Genomic DNA, 16,176 nt, shown 5'->3' with positions numbered 1-16,176 from the left:
CAGATGACGAATGTTTTTGGCAATATATGTATATGCAAATTGATACTTAATTTGTTTTTGTAAATAAAATTATCAGAAGGTTCAATAAACACTCCAGTTTCAAACAATGTGAATTTTCTGGCAGTGATTTCATGGTTCAGGCTTTACAAGGTTAATTTGGGCTTTCTGCTTCAGGCTGTGTATGTTCAGATAAAAAGTGACTCAATGATCCCTATGAGGGCTGCCTACTCCAATCAGACACACTATCAGATAATGATGATGATAAAATAGTGATAAAAATCTATAAAAAATACTAAATATAGCAGTGAAGTGCTGTTGAAATTAAGACAAGAGATTAATTCTGCAGAACAGTTCTGTTAATCTTGATATTTAGTGCACAGCATGTTAAAAAAGTATTATTCTGAGCGCACTCTCTGTCTCACATGACAGCTTCTGTTTAAATCTCTGAAGCTTTAAAGTGAATACAGTTAAACATTAAAGGTTTCTGTCCCACAGCCTAATGAAGGAGACCTAGAAGTTGCTTTCGTTTGTCGACAAACAGATTTAGCTCGCTAGCAATCTGGCTTCATAGTACGCCCCCTGTGTACAGCTTAAAGTTAGGACTGTGGCTGCTTTGGTTGACCAGTGCACCAACAGGGAGCTTTAGCTGATCTCTGACTTCTGTGCGTCATGTCCACAAATGTCCACAAATACAACTGATTAAACTGGACTTCTGAGCTGTGCTTGTGTCGTTGGTGCCTTCTGGAGAGTTTTGATCGAATTATCTGACAAATAATATGATTTAGTGTGAGGTAAAGACAGTCCATAAAGTTTCTGCTTATATGTCTCATGGTCCTTTTATATACAGTTTATGGTAAACATTCAGTGCAGGCTGGAAAAAAGTAACTGAAGTCTTGTATTTAGAGGGACTTCTTCAGCAGCAATAACATCCATCACCACCAGATGTTTTCTGTAGCTGTTTTTGGAGCATTCATTTCCATTTCCATTCCTTTCATTTCATGTCTGGTATTTCTGGGATGTCTTGGCTGAACATCCCTACAAACTTTTTTTCCTTGCAACTGCCGTACTTGGCCAAAGGCTCTGACTGAAATTGTTTTACAGCCTGTGTCTTTGTAGGGAGATGAGGCCACGCCAAAATCGGTTTGGTTGTTGGCAGCTTGTTGGCTGTTAAAATGGCAAGACTTCCTCAGCTGACGGTCCACCATCTGCACAGATGATACATTTCCTCAGTTGCTTTGTGTTGGGAAATGAACAAATGCTGCAAGAAGCAACATGCAAGAAGGTTTCCACAAAATTCTGATGAAAACTCTCAAATTCCTTCAAGGTTGAGATTTTTGACACTCTGATATAAAATGCTGCAGCTGGAAAAAAATCCCATACCTACTTTATGTTTATAAAAATATCAACTGAAGCTCTGACTTGTATAATGACCAGATGTTCATCACATTTGTATTAATGTCTCATAAAAAGTTTTGAGTTGTCTAAACGGCCGTCTAAGTGATGCAGTTTAAAGGCTTGGTTTTATTAGTACATGTCCAGCTGAAAACCTGCCTGCATATGTGATGAATATAGCTTTGTTTGTGGACAGCAGTAGGAGTGGATGATGCATCCTGTAGTCTAGACTGTAAATGTTAAGAAGATTAAGCCTAATGTCCTTCACGCTCTGTGCCTCAGCACATTCAAAAAAGTAAAAACTCTCAAAGTGGAAAAATTCAGCTGTAATTTAAGCTTTACATCAGAATTTCCAGAACGGTTTGGGAAATACTGTATATTGTCTTTAATATAGACCCTCATGTCCAGTGGTCAGATCCGCATGAATTAAAGTATTTAATTAAATCATAAAAATGTGACTTGCTTGCATTTAAGGTCGGCAATTTTTCAGCACAATTTTCTTCAAAATGTGCTGAAAATAACACTTAAAAAAAAGTGTGCCCCTGATGTGGCTGTGATCGCTGCCACTAGGAGCAATAAATTATTTAAAGACCAAGTGAGATGTTACTAGAAGTGTGTAATTGGTGCGTGTGGGCTGTTTTAAGTGATGCCAAAAGTTTGGCTCTGTCCTGTAGCTTTTTGCTGAGGCCTGCACATCTCTGGTCCTCAGTGTTGGCATTTTAATGTAACAGAATAAAATTTACAATGGCACATGGACACAAGACAGAATTAATATATAATACAAGATCCATACAAGCCAAATATGTATAGAAGGCAGCAAAGTTGCAAAGTCGAGTGTTGCAGGTTTTCAGTCTCAATTTTACAATATGCTGCTCAGGATTTTGCAGAAATTGTTTGTTGCCCACTGATGGCATTTATTACACAGGGCTCTATGTAACAAATACCTTTAGCTCCACACACCATGTGGGAAAACAAAAGGATGTGCACATTTATGCATGTGACACAGTAACTTCATTAACAGGCTAATTGGTTGGAATCTCCATCCATTCATCTTTCTGACTCCTCACCCTGTGTCTAACTGAGAGGCCAGCCCCCCCCCCTTTTGGAGAAAGCTTATTTCTGCCATTTGTATCCAAAGTCTCATTCTTTTGTTTACTACCCAGAGCTTGTGACTGTAGATGAGTGTAGGGATGTAGGTCGACCTGTAAATCGACAGCTTCACTTTCACACTCAGCTCTCCGTTCATCACAGTGGATTGGTACAGGATCCACGCCCTCAGTCCCTTCATCAATCTCCTGCTCCACTCATGCCTCAGGACTCCGAGATGCTTAAACTCCTTCTCTTGGGGCAGCAACTCATCCCTGACCCAGGCCAGACACTCCACCTTTTTCCAGCTGAGAACCATGACCTCAGGATTGGAGGAGCTAATTTTCATTCCCACTGTGTCACACTTGGCTGCGAACCACAGGAGGCCACCACCTGACGAAGGAATTCCCTGATGAACCTGGTCAGATGCCTTCTCCAATTCAACAAAGCACATGTAGACTGGTTGGGAAAACTCCCATGCATCCTCGAATGTCCTAGAGAGGATGAAGAGCTGGTCCAGCGTTCCACGACCAGGACAAAAACTGCATTGTTTCTCCTGAATCTGAGGTTCAGCTAACAGACAGACTGTCCTTTTCGGTATCCTGACTTAGACCTTCCCATGGAGTCTGATTAGTGTTGTCCCCCCATAACTGGGACAGACTCTCCAGTCCTCCTTCTTAAAGATCGGAACCACCACCCCAGTCTGCCAAACCAGAGGCACTGCCACAGATCTCCATGTAGCATTGCAGAGATGTGTCAACCAAGACAATTGTACAACATACAGAGCCTTCAGGAACTGAGGGCGGATCTCGTCCACTTCAGGGCCCCTGTCACCGAGGAGCTGTTTACCTGTCTCTGTGGACTCTGCTTCCTTATGGAATGGGCGTCAGTGGGATTAAGGATATCCTGCTAGATTTGCACTCTGCTTGTTCTCAAACGACGAGCTGAAATGTGTAAAACCCGCTCCTGTTTTTTGTCATTTTATGTGACAGATTATTGGTAAATGTAAATTACATTAGGTATCAAAATTAACTGACTGCATCTGTGTTCATAAATTAGCACCTGCTTGTTTTTTAACTATTTATTTTGGAAAACCAGCAGTCAGTTTTTGCTTTTTTACAAACTTTGTAGTATCTTCTTGACTTAGGTTGTCATTTGTACATTACACACACTAATAGAAAATTCCACCTTAATTTGTAAAGCAACCGTGAAGTCGTCTACCTAACTTCCAAAATAAGCCCACTGGAAGGCATCAGAACTATATTTAATTTCTGACAGCAAACCAAAAGTGAGCAGAAGGTATGGGTATTAATTTTTTTTTTGTACTTGGTAAATATTAAAGCCGTCACTGGAAGTCTCCATGTCAGATACAGCGGTGGGCTGCGATTAAAGGCCACTCGATAGATGAATGTTTTGCCTCCGCTTGTTTTCTTGTCGAGTTTGGCTCCCTGTCCTGAAAGCTGAAATGTCAAGTGTGACGGTCAGAAATCTATTTACATCTCTGAGTGCGGAGGAGGCATTGAAAGAGCGCAGATTGAAGTGATTGAATGACTCGGTCAACAAAGTGCTCTGTGGAGACAGAAATCAATGAGAATGATTCCTGTGTGCTGACATTTTGATTGTGACATTAAGCTGAAAGGTAGATTTAATCAAACAGACAAAGGGAACACGCAAAAATGTACCTGCAGGTCCTATAATAATATCTGTACTCATGGAATATCATCTGTGAATTTTTCAACTAGTTTATATTCAGCTGTCCAAATAAGGAATGTTTCTTGTTTCAGTTCTCAGCTTCATGTTTCAAAAGTTATACATGTGATGTGAATGGTTTGGTTTTTTTTCCACAGAAGAAGGAGTGGACATGGGATGAGAGCAAAATGATGGTGATGCAGGATCCCATTTACAGGTAAGCTGGCCTTAAGGTTTATTTTATTTTTTTTTTACATAACCTTCCATTTCTTTGGTTCATCTTTAAATGCTAATTTAGATGGTTTTTAATACTCATTCTAATGAATCAGTCCTTATGGCTCATTGAGCCATTTCCCAAATGAATTTTAATCCAAACTTGATTAAATACACTGTGGTGGCTCAGGAAATGAGAATCCTTTGTCTTTGTCAGTGCAAGCGTTGACATTTTGGAGAAAGAGGGAACGGGTGAGTCTGATGATGACTTCCACCGACGGCGCAGCGTCGCCAAGGTTTCAGAAAAAAAATATGCTTACATTTCAGTTGATGTCAAAGTGCCGATGCATAAACATTATAGATGTAATACACACGTGAAGGGTTTTAAAAACAGTTGAACTACTCCTGCAGTTATTTTTAATAGTACATTTTGAGAAAAGGCTAATTAAGAAGTGGCAATAAAATCACTTAAAGGATTGTCATAATTCCTAAAAGTAAGTAAATGGGAGTTAAACCAGTTCCCAGAATGGGAGACAGTTCTGAATATTCCAGTATAGAGGGATGTTTGAGTTCTGTGTCCAAGTCACGCTTCTGGTTATTTAAAATCTCTTTCACTTTTTTACATTTTTTATCCAATCAAATCTGAGACGTCAGTCAGTTCTTTGCCTCCGGTAACTAATCATGTAACAGTTCTGTTTGCAACACCGCAGTTCCATCATTATCACAGTGTGATGTTTGTTTGACGTCTGACAGCCTGAGTTGTGTCCGAGTGGCGGCGTGACCTAAGGAACCTCATTTACTGCCAGTGGTGTCAGTCAAAGCACCGCTACCCCACCCATCCCAATTCTCTGTGGCTGTGGAGGTTAGTTTTAGGTGTGGGATCTCTCTGCTTCTTCATATCTTTGTAAAGCTCTGATGGCTTTGTTGAAGAAGATGAACACCTCTGTCGTTGAGGTCTGGGTCGGTCCTGTTTTGCTGTTTTTCCTCAGAATGGACATTTTTATGTGAATTCAGGACATAAAAGAATAGATTTTTTTCCGAGCAGACTTGACTTTAATGCATTTAGGTTTAGCAGTCTAGTATTCAGACGAGGGATTTAATGATGTGAGATTTTCACAGTATAATAACTATCTCAAAAAATATCACAAGCTATTACGATGGCGAGGTTTCCTTTGATGCACACAAACCCTGATGTCATCCCAATGAACTGGAGATGTTTGTGTGTGTTTATGTAAATGGACTGCTACTTATCTGCGCTTACTGACCATTACCCATGTACACACATATTCATACAGTTCACACACAGTCATATTTACGCACTTGCTGATGGTTGCATTGGGGTGTGGGATCAGGGAGTGTCAGAACGCAGACTGGGGGAGCCAGTGATTGAACTGTCAGCCTTCCAATTAGTGGGCAGCCCAGTTTATGGTTTGGTTCCGGTTGAGGGCGAGTCAAGTGGCAAGCTCCAGGGAGGAAAAAGGAAGCCAAGTGGGTTGTCCTGAGAACTTTGAACAGCCACTTGAGGCTGGCTCCAAAAGCAAGCCGGTCCCCAGAGACTCCCGTGTTAAAAAGTCCAGGTAAAGACTATTAAACAGCATATTTAATACTGTTTAACAGGATAAAAAACATGGCACAAAAAAATTATTTTTGTCTCTGTGGATAGTTCCCCTTGTAACAGTGAAACTAATCCCTTTATTTTTGCTGTAGACTGAAAACATTTGGGTTTGATGCTGGGTTTATTTCCAGGTATTTACATCTGGATCTGATACACAGTTCAGAAGATGGCAGCTTTTGTCTGAACCCACCCATTTTTCTCATGAGCAAAAGTGCTGGAACAGATCGACTTCAAATTAAGTCACATTCAATTTAGTAGCAAATCCTTTGCTTGCAATAACTGCATCAAGCCTGTGACCCACTGACATCACTAAACTTCTCATATTGATTTTATTAAAATGTCAAACATAAATGTTTTCAGACTACACCAATACATTTGGAGGGGTCAAAAGTTTTTGAACACCCCAGTTCTTCAAATTTTAGTGAAACTCAAGTAGTTCAAGTCCAATGGATAGCTTAAAATGGTACAAAGGTAAGTGGTGAACTGCCAGAGGTTAAAATAAAAAAGTCAATACTTTTGCTCACAAGAAAGGTTACTGAAAAAACAATACATTTTAGAATTATACAAAAAGCCCTTTTCAGGAAACAAAAAATGGGTTAACTTAAAGCTGTTCTGTAGCAATGGAGGTTAATCAAGCCTTGAATGTTGGTTTCACCAATTCCTACACGTCCCAACTTTTCTCGATTACTTACAACCCCCTCTGTCTGCATAAAAGTACTCTTAGAACACACTGTGGTCCCATACCCTCATTAGCATCATTTGAACAGTACTATACACCAGAAAATAGTGTGTTACTCTAAAATTGGTAAGAAAATAGCAATTAGCAACGGAAGAGAGACAGACCGTAACACTTCTCGTGAGATCGAGGCCTGACACAGTTTAGGTCTTTCTTACAGAGAAATTGTAAAGAAAGTCAAAAGGCGCTCAGTAACTGGGGAAACTGACAGGAAGAGGTCTGGCAGATCCAACACCACAACAGAATCAGCTTACGTGATAGGCGACTCACAGGACCACAGCTTCAAGCACAGCTTATTAGTGGTCGTAGTTTCAACAGTAAAGAGAAAACTTCAAGTTGCAGGTTGTAGGTTGCAGGAAAGCCATTGCTAAGATGTAAGAATAAGATAAAGAGGCTTGTGTGGTTCATGAAACACCACCAATGGTCCACTGAAGGCTGGAAGAAGGTGTTATGGACTGATGAATCAAAATTTGAAGTCTTATGTTGTATGTGTGCAGATGACACCAGGTTTGCGAAGGGGATATCTCTCTGCAATGAGAAGCACTCGTTTGTCTTTGGGATATCAAAAATAATTGTCTGCTGTTGCTCTAAATCAGCCATTTTTTCTTAATGTTATCATGATGAATGATATTATGTCATTAGTGTGTAAAATTCCTGCTGGTGACAAGTGAGAAAACAAGGATTTAAATACGATGTTAGTTTAATGGTAGGAAACTTCCACTCCGCCACAATGTCTGATAAAGCGCAGCATAGCTACCAGGTCATGCTGTCAGCCCTGATATGATTATTTTCTTCCCCTTATCTTACATTATGTAACTTTGTTCTGTCTCAACTCATACTCCCTGTATCAGGAGATCTTGTGTGTCAATTATGGAAATAACAGTCTCTCAGTATGGAGTATAATATAGTATAATATTGTTTCCTGTTTAACATTATCTCTTGGTGGCCTAAAAGGACTAAGAAGAGGGGAAAATGTGAATATCGGGCTTCAGAAGGTCAAGAAACTGTGGTTGGGTTGTAAGATCAGGATATAAACTTGCAGGATGTGACGGGGTTTGTGCAGATGTTGGGGAAAACCGAATGGATGGGTCGATTTCATGAGAAGAGAATTTTATGGGTATGTGTCTGAGAAACTTGACATGTCTGTGGTATGAAGAAGGGCAGCTGTGCCTGAAACGTCACAGGTGTGATCTCCATTAAAGTTATTCAGGAGCCATTTCTGGTGTGCGGACGCTTCTTCAGTTTTTTTTTTGTGGTATGTTTGACCTCACGGGACTTAATTTAGTCATTTGCCAAAGGGGTGTAATCCTTTCATTTCAGGTCACACCACAGTCGTGTCAGAACAGACCTGCTAGACACAGTTACACAGTGCTGAGAGGCAGCTTGTCAGAATGAAGCGATTCAGACAGATTTGTAGAGAGATGATAGGAACACTTTAAGATGGCTGCACCATTAATCTTTCTTTTGGACTTACACAGACTCTCATTTACACAGAGACACTGAAGTTTGGTCAAACAGTGAAAGAATGCCTGACTAAAGTAGTAAAAAAAAAAAAATCCTCTCATTCTAGAGCAAAGTAGAAATAAAGTTGAAGACAGGTTGTGCCGCACTTTTTATTCTGCACTGAATGACTCATACTTCATCCCACTGCTCTCTCTTTACCCTTCAGACACGCAGACACGCACACTCTGCACAAATTGACACACACTCTCTCCCAGGCGGGCACGGCTCAGAAGTGCATCCAGGAGCCCAGTTGGGGATTTGGGCTTTGGAAACGATTCTGTCAGAAAGATGGATTTTGCCCGGCTGTTTGTGTAAGCATCTCTGAGCTCAGGAATTCTGAAAGATTTGGTTTGGTTACAGATGCCTCACCCTGTCCCACGCATCTAAACCTTGCACACAGTTTTTTTAATATTACAGTCACAAAGTCCCCCCTCTGCAGGAGGAGGCTGTGTAGGGTGGGGGCTTGAAGCTGAGTCTGATGGGTAAGCCTCATCGATCAGTAGCTGTCATCTGCTGAGCTGAGTGTGACAGATCCTGATGACATCTCATCTTTACTCTTCAACTTGGCTACTATATGATGGTCCAGAGAGAAGTCTCAGTCATGAAATATTTGGTATTTTCTGTCAGGCCTCACCTCTGCTCTTCTTGCCTTATAATGAGTGTGTATATTTTCTATAGACGGCAGCAGAAGATGTTAACATTTAAAGGTTCAAATTTTGCCAGATATATATATATTTTTTTAAATTATTTTTCTCTTTTGTGTGGGTTGCCTGCTCAACCAGGTGAGCTATGGCCCTAGTCGTACAGGCCCAGAGATGCATCAGTGAGCCCCTGGCAGCCACCGTTCACTAGGGAAAAATGTGCATTCCCAAACCGGTTGGTGAGTGGTTGCTGGAGGCTCCTGACTGTTGCTGGGTATCACAGAAAGGCATACAATATTGCACTGAAAACCTCCTCGCGATTGTTGCCAACTCTCCAGCAAAACCTTGAAGTTGTGCCTTTTGAAATGTGTTGGTTGTAGCAGAAAAGCACAACTTTGATTACACTATACACTTCACCTGTGTGGTTTTAATGCTGTGGCTGATTGGTGTATGTGGCACTTAAATGGTTCGTTAAGATAAATTTGACCAAAAAAAAAAAAAAAAGCCCTCAACTATACTTTAAGTAATTGTTGGTTCTCATGAGTGAACCAGCAAAAGTTTGGTAGGTTACTCGTCTCTTCTGTGAACAGGTGCTGAAAACCCTGAGTCACACCAGATGAGTGTAACACAGAATCTCGACTGAAGAAGCGGCTTCAGAAATTAAAGAAGTCCAGTTGTGTTTTGTTTTTTTTTTTCTTCCCCCAGCCTCCTGAGAATACTGACAGTACCACAGACTCGTCAGTCAGTCGATCCTTTGGTTCCCGTCACAGATGAAATGAAATAATAATCGCCTGCAGCCCAGAGGGCACTTCTTTACCAAACAGCTGATACACTGCTCTGATATCTGTGTCCTTGGATTCTTTCAAAGTTAGTTTTTGCTTGAATCTAAATTATCAATATCCATGAAGTGCAGTTTATATTGCTCAGCACTGTGTATCAGAGTTGGATTTGAAAAGCAACCCCATGCTGTCTAAGGTCTAAAAGAGAAATTAGTCTGTAAATGTTAATGCGGGGGAGAGTTTGCATTCAGATCGCCCGAGTGTAAATCAGAAAGCTTCACTCAGTTAGGGGGAAATCCCCATGTGAGACAGCACGGCACAAATGTAACCTTTTTAGTACTACGTTTGAATAATGTACACCAAAAGCTAAATGACATATATTCATATCTAGCTTTTCAAATGCAGGAAGGAAAATGCACATCAAAGACCGTGGACTGTTTTAAGCGCCTGTATGTGGGTTTTTCAGATGCACAGAGGCTAGACGCCGTTTGTCTAACTCATTTGGGAGGCTTTAGTGAGCGCTTTGCATATTTCTTTTGTGCATTTCTTTTCATCTTCGCCTGCCGTCTAGCCGGAGCTGCTGGCTCACCGCTGCTTAGGCTGGATAGCTGTCATACACAAGGATGACCAAAATATTGGACGTTGTTACGCTGTTGAGCTCAAAAAGTACAAATTGGATGTGGAATATAAGCTCAAAAAAAAAAGCGGATTTGTTTGCTGAACATGTACTGACCTTTTTTTTTTTTTGCTATACACAACACTTAACACGTGTGTACTAATGCACTAGTTCCTCTCAAATAATAGAAAGTATTGACAGTATGTGAACATGTGGCTCTTGAAAAAACAAAGCTCAGTTTATTGGAAAAAAAGCACATTTGTCTATTTAAAAGCATTATTTGCACCCATGTCTCAGATTCTGTGACCACATCAGTGATGGACCATAAAAGTCTAAAGCTTCCCCATATTTAAGAAATATCTAATTGTTGTGGAAAAATGTCATGAAAAATTATATAATTTTTTTTTAGAGTTGTGACCTGACTCACGTTTTATGAACTGCACGATGATGAACGCTGCTGATGCAGTTTGTTTTTTTTTGTTTTTGTTTTTTTTTAATTAGAGTGAGCCGAATGTTAGACACCAAACTTCCGGCTTACTTACTGTTTGTGTCGCTGCAGTTTGCATGAGAAATGATTCGATACTGTCAGAGGAGATGTGTTTCTGACTTCTCTGCTGCACAGACCATCTGTTTTTTTTTTCTTAGTCATCCATATATCTTCAGAAGCACCGCACGGTCACAAGTCATTACATATTCGGATTTATTGTTTAAATTAAATTTTGACATCTGTTTGTTTGTTTTTTTTTATTGCACATGAAGAACTCTGCACAAATGGAGTCATTTTTGCATAGTTGGGTAGAATACACTGTAAAAGATTGTCATGCAGATCAGTGCTGCTGTATTTCCTTACATCACCTTTCTTTCTACATTCACTTACTGTAAACTTGATATTTTACTGCTCTTATAATACAGTGTACTGAAACACTGTGTATGTAATTTATTGTAGTAGCAGTCCAGCCAAGATATAGTTCAGTGCAGTAATTTTTTGTAAATGGCACATATTACTGGCAGTATTGATTTTGGTAAAGGAAGTTGCAGCAATAAAATACAAAAAAAAAATATTATTTGGCCAACATTTATTGGAAAAAAGGCAGAAAAAACTTGAATAGTTGATACAAGAAAATGACCTCTGTCCCTCTTTCTGGGTTGGTTGTATTGAAGCACCTGAATAAAATAATTGAGAATAATATCAAGTAGACTGATGCTGGACTGTAAGCATTACCTGACACATGCAAGCAATTTATGCGTTATGAGTGCTGCTGCTTTTATGAGACTCCTCAGGCCCCAGGCAGCGTCGGACAGTAAATTACTGCACCGCAAACCTCAGAGGCAGTCTGACTCAAACATCACCTGTAACGTCGCCCTGAAAAAGTTAAAGTTACTGTACTCTCGAGGCACAGCAAGTTGAGAGGGTCGTGTAAGATTGCTGGCTCCGTTGCGTTACTGATTAGTCACTGTTTGTTTGAAGATGGCAGTCGCATGCAGTCCTTAGACAGACAGTTAAATGTGTTTCAACATATGATCTGCTATGAAGTACTCAAGTCAGATTTTTAGCCATCTCCTCTAGAAATGCTTCAACTTCCTCTGTTCACAGGGCCCTCTGCCACTGATTCTAACATCTCGAGCCTCTGTGTCAGGGGTCGGCAACCTTTAACACTCAAAGAGCCGTTTGGAAAAGAAAACTCTGAGCCGCAAATACTCGGTAGCCGCTACGGCTTTCGCGAGTGACACATATCCTGAGAGACGAAAAAAAAAAAAAAAATAATAATAATCAAATAATTTTATTTTAATATTTCAAGATCACAATAATATTCCAAGTTAGAACTGCAACAAAAAAAAAGAACTAACAAAAATAGGGCCAGGCCGCACAGAGCCGCAGCATAAGGATGAAAGAGCCGCGGGTCGCCGACCCCTGCTCTATGCAGTGTTTTATGGGAAATGGCAAATACAGAATACATGGCTGTCCACATTATACTGTTGTTTTAACAGGAAACAGGCAGGTGTTGTAGTTTTAAGAGTGATTTCTAACAGTATTGTCAGAAGGTTCCCCGTTAAATTATATTAGCAGCTAGATTAGCCAGCTGTTATTTTACAGCGTACACACTAATCTGCAGCATCGGATTCTTTCGGTTTAAACTGTACAGCAGTAATGGATTATAAGCTCTGCTGTGTAATACTTTTAGCTCTCTGGTTAACATAAATACTCTGGTAGTTTTGGTTATGGTGGCCTGTTGCTGGCTAAACCTCAACATTGTTCTCAAACACAACCTCTGGAAACAAATGCAGTTTGTTTCCAGAGGTTGTGTTTCCAGAGTTTGTGCAGTATGTATTAAAGTATATACTTTAATATTATACAGCAGCCAGTGGGTTATACAGCAGCTTGCTGATAATATTTTTTCTTCCTGCAGTATTTTAACAGTATTTCATAGCACTGTGCATTATGGTTTCATTTGGTTTTCTTATATTGCTGTGTACTGTAGATATAGATGTGTGACTGCAGAGATGGACCTGGAAGCAGTCAGGGAGAAGGACTGCTTAGCCTACTGTAATAAAATACACATTTGGCTATTTGGGCCACATTGCCATCATATTACAGTGTCCATCATTAGAGGAAGTCTGTGTTTGCAACACAAACAACCCTGTCACCTTAATAGCCGGGCAAATGGTTCTCCCTAATGTGTTTTTTGTTTTGTTTTTTGGCGGGGGGGCATTTTCCCCCACTAGAGACCCACTACTACTGTGGTTCTTTTAAGGGAGCTGATGCACCGCATGTAAAACATGGGACACAACTGCACAATCATTAACGCTTGCAGTGTACATCGGCCACTTACATAGGTTACATCGTAGCTCTACACAGACCCAGCGCTGAAGTCTGAATTGGGGGTAAGCGGCTGGGGGGAGAGGGAGGTCAGGGCTCCACTGCTCAGGCTGCGGCCCCGCGACCCGGACCCGGATTAAGCAGAAGAAAATGGATGGATGGATGTTTGTATTGTATTCATCATCAAGGCAGCACCTGAAATTCTCTCACTGCCACAGGGGTTGCAGGGGGACAAAACAGTTGGTAAAGCGATGGTATAGTAAGGTGCTACAAGTGTCAGTACAGTGTATCAGCTATCTGAGTGCACAATGGATTGCTCACACACCCGTAAAACAACAAACACTATGAACAAAAAGCTGTTGAAGATGATGTTAGTGTGAACACTGACTATTACAGCAACTCAAAGAGCTTCTAGGATGGCTGCAAAGGCTTCAGCCAGGGAGGAGGAATGTTCTTTAAGCCACTTTGCTGCTGCTGTTCTCCCTTCAAATCTATAAGTGTAGATTACTCTGAGTTTGTGAAGAGAAGGAACAGACACTGTTTGTATGTTTTTCACATTTCACCTGCCAGAGAGCAGCAGCCTCAGGGCAAAACCAGCCGACTAATTCAGTGAGGAATACTTCAGAATCCCCCGGATCAAGCACATATGCCCACCCACCAACTTCAAACTGGCAGCTGGAGCATCTTTCTTTCTTTCTTTCTTTCTTTTTTAAACTGTGCTCACAACATTGATAGCAAAACCAACCAGGCACATAACACAGCACACACCCCTCGTTTTGAAACGGCCACACACTAAACGATTGTCTCTGAAGCACAAACACAACTGTTATATTTGGAGTTGTCGCCCGTTAGTCACTTTTGAATATGGTCTTTTTCTTCTTCTTCAAAGTTACTGACGGCAGGTGAACCCGGGTTTATTGTGTTTGAGTTTATACATAAACCCGCTCTGGTGGATTCACTTGGTGAGGGGCCTGCTAACCTGTTTGAAAACGTATTCCCCTCCCCTGCATTTTATAACTCGGTGTCACTGCATGAACAGATGGCACGAGGAAGCGGTTGATGATCAAAGCAGCAGATGTTCAGGGAAGCTCGTTTGCCACCAATACTTCTTGATTTTATCTTAATTTAACACCCAATATTACATATGAGGAAACTGATTGATTAAAAAAAAAAAACTGTTTAACGGTTTAATGTTTGTCATTCCTGACCTTGGTGTTTAAGCAAAATGACGTTGACGATTCTCCAGATGTCGCTCAGTTCTCCGGTCACAGTGCTTAGCATACACTGTGACAAAATTTCCTGTAAAATTAGGCTTACTACTGTAATTTATTTCATCAGTTAATTACTGTAAAACAGTATTTGGTAGCAGAATGGGGTGGGCTCAAACCTATTCCAGCCGTCCTAGGGCGAGAGGCAGCACACCCTGGACAGGTCACTAGTCTATCTTATGGCAATAACTGATATTTAGTAAGCAATTAATCTTCAACTAGTCTTTAAATGAAATCGTCATCTTATTCTTTTCACTGGTTCCTTTAGGGGTCACCACAGTGGATCATCTGCCTCCATTTCAGCCTGTCACTGGTGTCCTCCTCTGTCACACTGACCCTTCTCTGTGGTCTTCCTCTTTTTGTCCTGCCTGGCAGCTCCATATTCAACATCCTTTGTCCTGCACATGTCCATATGTCTCAACCCTGCAAACCCCTGAGCCTGAGCTGTGCCTCTGAAATACTCATTTCTAAAGCTGGCCCTCCTGGTCACTCTTTTAACTCTGCCACCTCCACCTCCAGCCCTGCCTCCTGCCTTTTTGTCAGTGACACCGTCTCCGCACCGTACATCATAGCAGCTTTCCGTTTCACTCTGACGCCATCCGTCTGTCACAAATCACCCCTGACACTCATCTCCACCCACTCCACCCTGCCTACGCTCTCTTCTTCACCTCTCTTGTGCACTGCGTTTTGCTTTGGATGGTTGACTCCAGGTATTTAAAATCATCTACCCTCACTATCTCTGCTCCTAGCATCTTTGCTGTTACACTTGTCTCAAAAAACAATTATCATCTCCCTGTCCTCCTTCTGAATTCAGCTTCAGTGATTTCAGGAGCTACTTTGCGGTGATTTGTGGTGATTCCTGTAGCTAACATTTGAATGACCAGATTTGTTTCAGGAATGGCTTTGATAGTGGCCGTAGCTTAACCGTCACAGTGTTCTCAGCCATACAGACATCGGTGAGCAGGTCACGCACCCACAATAATCAAAGTCTGAATACAACAGAATTGAAATTTCCTTTGCACCATTCAGAGAGGCTGTGGCTCAGGAGAGCAGGTCACCTACTAATCAGAAGGTTGGCGGTTCGATTCCTGGCTGCTCCAGGCTGCATGCCAAAGTGTCCTCGGGCATGATACTGAACCCCAAGTTGCTCTCCAACACAAGAGTTGGAGTATGAATGTGTGTGAATGGTAGACAGTAAGCACTTAGCTTAGTTTCATATGGAAGTGCTTGTATGAATGGGTAAATGTCAGCGTGTTGTATAAGTGCTTTGAGTGCTCAGAGTAGAAGGGATATATAAGAACTAGTCCATTTACCAATAACAATTTCACAACAGCTATTTTTATGTATTTACTTTTATTGTGTGCTAAACCAGGTAGTGTTGCTCACTGCAATTCAATAGTTGCCAGTCATTTAAAGATGAGCTGAAGCAACAGAGTCAAACGTGACTAAACTAAAAAAAGACAAAAAAAAAATACTGTATTGTATCATGAGATTAGGGCTGCAACGATTCATCGATTAACTCGATTAAATCGATTCTAAAAATTTATCGACACAAATTTACTGTGTCGATGCTTCGTTTAAACTCTGCAGCGCTCAGCTGTCTCGGTGTAAGCGGCGCTCCTCACTAGCATTAGCAGCATTTGTGCTGACGTTTTTTTGTGGGTTTATTGGGGGCTGGCAAACCAACATAGAACTGCATTACCGCCACCTACTGGACTGGAGTGTGAATCACTCACGTATACACAAGCACACATTCTAAAAAGCTCTCCGTCGCTGTGATGGATTTCATTTAACACAGAGTGGATCATCACTAGAGTTGC

At 41.1% G+C, this 16,176-nt stretch overlaps 1 protein-coding gene across 1 annotated transcript in view; it reads left to right on the top strand.

Annotated features, from left to right (window-relative positions):
* Window positions 1–16,176, top strand: part of nos1apa (nitric oxide synthase 1 (neuronal) adaptor protein a) — a 183,338-nt gene that overhangs the window by 77,111 nt on the left and 90,051 nt on the right. The window contains 1 exon segment of the mRNA XM_030727156.1: window positions 4,326–4,384. Coding sequence (XP_030583016.1) covers window positions 4,326–4,384 — 59 coding nt within the window.

Source organism: Archocentrus centrarchus, chromosome 4 (assembly GCF_007364275.1).
Source record: "Archocentrus centrarchus isolate MPI-CPG fArcCen1 chromosome 4, fArcCen1, whole genome shotgun sequence".
Classification (NCBI taxonomy): domain Eukaryota; kingdom Metazoa; phylum Chordata; class Actinopteri; order Cichliformes; family Cichlidae; genus Archocentrus; species Archocentrus centrarchus.
Note: the sequence above shows the minus strand (reverse complement) of the source record. Positions and strands in the feature narration are given on the sequence as shown.